Genomic DNA, 7,509 nt, shown 5'->3' on the forward strand with positions numbered 1-7,509 from the left:
AAGATTTTGAACTGAAAGAGACTCCAGCCATTAAACATATTAGCATCTCTGTGCCAACACACGGACTTATTAACTGAGTCAAACTCATCCAAGCATCGTGCAAGACAATAGGACAGAAGGAAAAAGTTTTGTTAAGAGACATTTTTGACTTTGAGAAGGTTTACCCTCCCCTAAATAATTTTCCTCCACACACTGCCAATCCAAGTGTGAGACAGTCTCACACTTGTAAGTGTGGGACATTTTGTCTAACGCTTACAAGTGTAGGACATGTTTGTCTCACGCTTGCAAGTGTGAGACACGGTTTGTCTCACACTTGCTGCCTATGCTAGCTCTGTGGTTCAATGCCACGAGTCCCACGCCTGCAAGTGTAGGACAAACCGTGTCTCACGCTTGCAAGTGTGAGACATCGATGTCTCACACTTGCAAGCGTGAGACAAGCGTGGCTCACACATGTAAGCGTGAGACATTGTCCCTCACCCACAAGTGTGAGACTGTCTCACACTTGGATTGGCAGTGCAGGCAATGCAAGTAAATTTGGTGAACTTGTTTGAACAGTTGTGTGATACCTTTGAGAAGATCTCCCATGCCCTCAAAGCATAAAAGTTGAACTGAAAGAGACTCCAGCTATTGAAAATTATAGCATCACTGTGCCAACAGACGACTTATTAACTGAGTCAAACTCTTCCAAGCATCGTGCTCCCGACTTCCACCCTGCAGGTGTCTCCCAGGTGAAAATTGGACATGGGACTGCCTTCAATGTCTCACCTTGTGTAAAGACATCAATGCCAACACATATTGACTGAGTCAAAGCCAAGAACTCTTCAGTCCACAACGTCATCTGCACAATTGCACGAACAAGACCAAAAAATATCACATAGGTACGCACAAGGACTGACATGTGGCTACCTCAAAGTCTGTGCAACATTATCTTAAACAGCCAAGACAGCCTAGTCCACAACCTCATCTCCACAATTACAGAAGACAAAGAAAGATATCGCATAGGACTAACTTGTGGCTACCTTCCTAACCTTCAGCGCCTGTCCATCACCATGCATTGCATCTCCGTGTCGCCTCATCTTTGAAGATCCACCGATGATGCCCTTGTTGCACTGAGGACACCTCTGGCTCTCTCCCTTGAGCACCCTTTCTGGTCCAAACAATTGGTCCCCCTTCGTAAGAAGGCCTGGCTCACTGTTGTGCACTGCCTTGATGTGCCTGGCCATCTTCGAACGTTTGGGCGGATACAAACTCCTGCTTGGCGTCCCGCGCAGCAACCACGCCATTGCGTATGGCTTGCAGGAGAGCCTGGCTGCTGCGCTCGACGCTGGCCTCCACTGCAGCCCTGCAAGCAGAAAGGACGGTTGAGACGAGTCACTTGCAAACGAGGGGCACGCCGGGCAAGCCCAGGGCTAAGCTCACTCGGACTCACAGCTCCAAGTCCTCCTGGCCCAGCGGGGCAGCCGCCGCCATGGCCAGCCGACCCCGCTTGACCTGGTTGTCTAGAGTGGATTGCAGGGCCACGTCTAGGTCGGCGGGCGCCTCGCCCGGGACCGGCAGAAGGTTAGTCCCGCAATAGGCTCGCAGGTATCTGGCAAAATTGTTGTAGGTGGCTACGTGCACGGGACTGAAACAGAAAACATATGAGTGCAAAGCAAACCAAATTAAAAATGGGAGGCGGAGGGGCACCTTACTTATTGTGATTGAACTGGCGGCACGCTCGTCGGATATGGACTGCCTTGTGCGAGATGAAAAGTGGAGATGAACGACGTCCATTTTTAGGCACAAAGTAGCCTTATTTTTTATTATTATTATTATTTTTTTGGTGGGGGGGGGGGCTGAGCGGGGGGCGACTCAACGGGGACAGGCGCCATCCACTTCCCCGTTGGCTGGGGCACGTTTGAGGGCGCGTGTAGGACCTTCCTTTCTGTTCACTTTTGTTTGCAGCCGTTGTTTTGATCTCCTTAGGGCTCCATTATTCCAATCTTGTCTTCTACCCTCCTCTTCTAGTTCTCGAATTCTTTGTATTGTGCAGCAGCAACTTTCCGATGTTCGGCCTCAGTCAAACCAGCCAAAGTTCAGAAATCAAATCATTTATTTGTATCATCTTAATGTTACATCATACATCGTCAATTTACAAGTAACACTCATGTGTTAAACAAATGCTTACAAAAATACTACAGAGAAGAACCAGTTAGAAATTAAATACTAGAACAGAATCCGAATTAAGCGAGTGAATAAAATTCCTTATCAATTGGAAATTATTTAAGAGTTTTATTAAACCTTTTTACATCTTTAATATTTTTGACGGTGGCCGGGAGCTTATTCAGGAAGGACGCACCTTCGTTTAATGCATCATGCTTACCAAACGCTCCTCTATAATATTTCGTAAACTGAAAAACCAAACGTGGTCCTAACCGCACCACTGGTGTGGTCAGATGGGTGCCATTTTGACCACACCGGCTGGTGTGGTCTAGACCACGTCTGGCCACGTTTGGTGCGGTCTAGACCACGTCTGGTGACTCGGATTTACGGTAAGATTGGAGTGCAAGAAATCAATGCGAGGTCTTACCGAAAACAGACACCACTTCGGAAACTTGAATCGAGGAACCGTTTACTCACATATTTTCCTGGATTCAAGGGCCTCGTTGGCACCATGTCAACCCCGGTCCCTCTACTACTGCCCTCGCGGGGGGTCCGGGCGGGTGGTGGGTAGGGAAGGAGGTGGGCAGCGCGAGATGCGGGGGCGACAGGGGGCCCAGGGAGGGGAGACTCTCCCAAGAATGCTCACTGGTAAAACTAAAGCGTAGTTGTACGCCTCATTCGAGCGTACAACTACGCTTCAAGACTGTAGGCCCTTCTTGAAGCGTACAACTACGCATCGTCAACACCATCTAGCAAAGCAAATCTGGATGACAAGAAGAAACAGAGAGCTGAGCGGCTAGTTATTAATTAGATCTAGTCAGGTCATGTTTTGTAATTAGACGAAAGTAATTAGATTTAATTAGATGTTTAAGACTTTCAAAATGGTCCATGGCGTGTGTAGGGAAAATTTGGAAATTGTTTATCACAATGTGGTTATCTTCATCACTGGACACTGTTCCGCCATCTGATGTGTTTGAAATAATTCCAGACTATTCCCATCATCAGTCAGTGTCTACTTTGTGGACTATGGTAACAGTGACACTGTTCCGCCATCTGATGTGGGAGGCTCATGCTTGACAGAGCCGTTTGTTGAACGTCCATCCTTACACCTTAAACCCATCATCAGGTATAGAGCTTTCCATCGACCTCGTCACAATGTTGCTGTTTTATCTGGTTTAACTGAGTTTCAATCTTGTGTGGTCAGGGATCCCAGCTGATGTTCCTCATTTACACTCACAAAGCACTTCTTCCAAGTGGCGCCAGCAGCAGTTCCAGCAGCAGCTGCAGCAGCAGCTTGAATTCCTCTCCCCTCTAGAGGAACATCATCTCGAGGCACTTCTTCCTGCAGCTCCACTGCCAAGTGGCGCCAGCAACAACACCAGCATCTGCAGCAGCCGAACACGCTCAAAATACAGCACTCGAAAACCACGCCACAGCAGCACTGCAAACAAGACAAATATATGCAACAGTTAGTTCTGGACTCACATTGCAATCATAAGACAACATAATATAATCACAGTACACTTAACCACTACAAACAGGACTTGACTTTCGACGCTAAGTAAGGTATAAAAAATTGGGGAGTTTAAATGTTTTTCTGGACTGACATGACTATCATAAATCAACATAACACAATCATAGTACGCTTACATAATATTCAAAAACCAATTAAATTGAACCATTGCTTAAATTCTCAAAGTAAAGAAGATAAAAGTGTTGACTTTAAATGTTGTTCTTGACTGCCATTAACTCAATGATTGTTACAATAATGTACACAAAGAAATTAAATTAAATTCTCAAAGTACATTAGCAACATGTAAAACAAACCTTGCCAAAGAGGCTGCAGTAGCGAAGCAGCAGCTTGTCACATGAAGACTGGCACAAGATTCTAAGAAGATTCATCGTATGGCCACCTCTCCACCTCAACTCAAAATACAGCACTCGTAAACCAAGCCACAGCACCACTGCAAACAAGACAAATATATGCAACAGTTACAACCAGGCATTTGCTTCAAGTCTGTGAAATATTTTTGAAGACATTAGCAACATGTAAAACAAACCTTGCCAAAGAGGCAGCAGCAGTAGCAAAGCAGCAGCGATATTGGACTATATCTAGGGCTCTACGTGGAACTCTCTTTTCTACTGGTATTATCCAAGCATTTTCTGAAAATTTCAAAATATGGATTACCAGAAGACAAAACTGCTGAGCAAGGCATCTCTTTCCATCATCAGCGTAAAATCCGAAGTTTAAGTTATGTCAGGGACCGGGTCAGTCAACTCCTAGAAGGCTAGGACTGCTGGAAACATGAGGAAAAGACTGTCCCACACTCTACAAAAAATGTCCTGTCAACGCCGTTAATTTATTACCAATGTTTGCTGTTATGCAATTCACGGCGTTTGCTGTGAAATTGCTCACGGCGTTCACTGTGATCTCGGTTACAGTGTTCACTGTGATCTGGCCACAGTAAACGCCGTGAATTCGAGCCTGATTTGCAGTACTTCGGTGCTTAGCGGTGTCAAACTCACAGTGTTTACTGGGGACCAGATCACAGTGAACACCGCGAACAAGATCACAGTGAATCCCGTGAGCAGATCACAGTAAACGCTGTGAATTGACCTACAGTGAAAACTGGTAATAAATTAACGGCATTTACAGGACATTTTTGGTAGAGTGCAAGTTACCCCGTAAAACTTCGATTTTTGATAAATTGAAGTGTGGACCGAAGATGGGACAACTATAATCAACGCCCTTTTGCGAACGTTATTGTCTGCGTATGAACAATCCAGAGATACTAAACGGCCAAATCTGCATTTCACTCCTTGCACTAGGGTCAACTTGTCAATGATTTACGAGCGATTCTCACGTTTCGAGGTAGTTTCGTTTCTTCTGACTCCTGTGCCCAAACGAGCGCAGATATCGACATGGGGTTTGTTTCTGATTTCAGGGAGGGCCATTGCCCACTAAACGCACACATTTCGAAAAGTTCACGTTCGTTGGATTGGTCCACGTAGCGTTTGGAATACCCTAAATGTAACTTCCGTGATTGTCCAAAGTGAACATACTCGAACTTTCCGCCCCCAGTGTGGCGGTGTGGTTCGAAAATGCTGCCAACTGTCGATGGGGATTCGAAGCTTGGCATGTCTCGATCTAATTTCAACTGAAGACCAATACGCCAGACTTCTTTCAAATGTACTTATGCTGCAACGAAAAATGTTCACCGTATATTCAATTTCACTACACAAATTTCGAAAAGGCAGCTCTGGACTTCTCCCCAAGCCAAACTTTTAACTTTCCATGACACAAGCCATCAAAGTGGAGTCCCTGGGATATAATTGCATGGGTCGCGGAAATCTAAGATGCTGTACACGGTCTCAAAGCGGGCTAGAGCATTATAAAATGGCTTGTATCAACAATTACCTGTAACTTCCGTGGCACCCTTTACCCAATGTTGCAGCAGCACTAGGTGAAAATTTTTTCCGCTCAAATGTCGGGCTTGGAGTATCATTTGACCCTGGGACGACTTTTAAGCCACAGCAAGCCCGAGTCAGCCGTTAAAGCCGATTTTCACACTTTGTAACTTCCGTGAAACGTAATTTCCGTGATCAAAACACCCACTAAAACGTATGGGAATACCTTATGGCTCATGTTTTTAGGAAGGTAGTACAAGGTCTTTACTATAAATACCATTGCCATAACTCTAGTATCATCCAGGACCCCAATAATCAGAAAAACTGAATTAGATATTTCTCACTTTCGGCAAATCAGAGACGCCAAAACTACCCCGAAACGTGAGAATCGCTCACCCACCCATTTAGCCACAGTAGGCCTTTTTTCATTGAGATTAATCGTTTAGTAGAAAAATTAGCCACGCAAAGTTTTTTGACGGAATGATCTGAAATTTGTTTTGGAGTTACCTAAACCCCTATACTTTAATGTAACAGAGAGATATTTGCATTTTATTTTTTTGTTTTGACTGAGCAAGCTTCACAATTTTTTAATTTCAATAAATAAGGTTTTTTTCTCCATTTTTTACCACTTTAAGCTGAACGATTTCAGAAAGTGGATAGCTATTTGAAATGTCTCTCTGTTACATTGTTACATGGACCACAAAGAACTACTTCAGGGGCATTCCAGAGCCGATTGACAGTGGTCGAAGTTGACCTTTGACGATTTTGCTCATTTTTGGCTCAAATGTTACCTACCCATAGGTGAACATCCCCACAAAATTTCAGCCCTCTAGGTCAGTTAGTATGGGAACTGTGAGCAATCAAAGTTTTTGGCTATTTTGCTTTAGTCGTTTTTGACCAAATTGCACTTTTTTACTGACATGCTCCGGAATTCTTTTCTTTTCGATCCTGAGGTCTGAAAATTGGTACTTGAATGTAAAATTGAGCGGGGAATCCTAATCTGCACGCAGAATCGACCTTAAAGCAGTCCATCGTTGATAAAAACGCACTCAAAGCCCAAAATAACTTTTTTTTTAGTGTTTGACAACCTTTAATTTTCTCCCTATCCCGGAATCCAAACTGGACCCGTTCTAGGTGGGAAATCATTTCTTAGTCAACTACCAAAAAACAAGCGGCTCGAGTTACCGAGGGTATGGGTATGGTTTGGGCGCTGCAGTGCTCGCAACTTTGACAACTGCTGAATGTTCAATCGAATGAGATCTCATTGATCGGTGCGTCTGACAGCAATTTGCATAAAGACTTTTTTCTTCAAAATTTGATATCTGACAAGTTGTTTTCAAGACATTTTGCTCTATCTCTAACGGTTTGTGAAATATGATGCTAAGATGGTTTGGGACCGAAAATATGTCTCTGGAGTACTATCTAATTTTGATCAGCATTTCTTGAAACGCCTTTTTAACATAGTCCCTAGAGACATTTTTTCGGGGACTGAAAGTCGAAAAAGTCCACGACCACCGGTTCCCGAAAAAATGTCTCGAGGGACTATGTTAAAAAGGCGTTTCAAGAGGTGCCGATCAAAATTAGATAGTACTCCAGAGACATATTTTTCGGTCCCAAACCATCTTAGCCTCATATTTCACAAACCGTAAGAGATAGAGCAAAGTGTCTTTAAAACAACTTGTCAGAAATCAAATTTTAAAGAAAAAGTCTTTATGCAAATTGCTGTCAGACGCACCGATCAATGAGATCTCATTCGATTAAACATTCAGCAGTTGTCAAAGTTGCGAGCACTGCAGCGCCCAAACCATACCCATACCCTCGGTAACTCGAGCCGCTTGTTTTTAGGTAGTTGTCTAAGGAATGATTTCCCACCTAGAACGGGTCCAGTTTGGATTCCGGGATAGGGAGAAAATTAAAGGTTGTCAAACACTAAAAAAAAAAGTTATTTTTGGCTTTGAG

The 7,509-nt window shown here is 44.1% G+C and overlaps 1 protein-coding gene across 1 annotated transcript; it reads right to left on the bottom strand.

The window, feature by feature from the left end:
• Nucleotides 1-2,206: 2,206 nt before the first annotated feature.
• LOC117640689 lies at nt 2,207-4,297 on the bottom strand. Its single transcript, XM_034377491.1, has 3 exons — nt 4,203-4,297; nt 3,970-4,106; nt 2,207-3,583 (listed from the first exon to the last, which is right to left on the bottom strand). The coding sequence occupies exons 2-3, from the start codon at nt 4,042-4,044 to the stop codon at nt 3,329-3,331; spliced, it is 330 nt and encodes a 109-aa protein (XP_034233382.1). The 5' UTR covers nt 4,045-4,106; nt 4,203-4,297; the 3' UTR covers nt 2,207-3,328.
• Nucleotides 4,298-7,509: the final 3,212 nt, after the last annotated feature.

The sequence above is a fragment of the Thrips palmi genome, unplaced genomic scaffold (genome assembly GCF_012932325.1).
Source record: "Thrips palmi isolate BJ-2018 unplaced genomic scaffold, TpBJ-2018v1 HiC_scaffold_12, whole genome shotgun sequence".
Taxonomy (NCBI): domain Eukaryota; kingdom Metazoa; phylum Arthropoda; class Insecta; order Thysanoptera; family Thripidae; genus Thrips; species Thrips palmi.

Bases quoted from the DNA above. Each gene is read 5' to 3' on its own strand.
- LOC117640689 (XM_034377491.1), bottom strand. From the start codon at position 4,044: ATGAATCTTCTTAGAATCTTGTGCCAGTCTTCATGTGACAAGCTGCTG. The intron at 3,584-3,969 runs GTTTGTTTTACA...TCTTGTTTGCAG, and splicing joins ACTGCAGCCTCTTTGGCAAG to TGCTGCTGTGGCGTGGTTTT.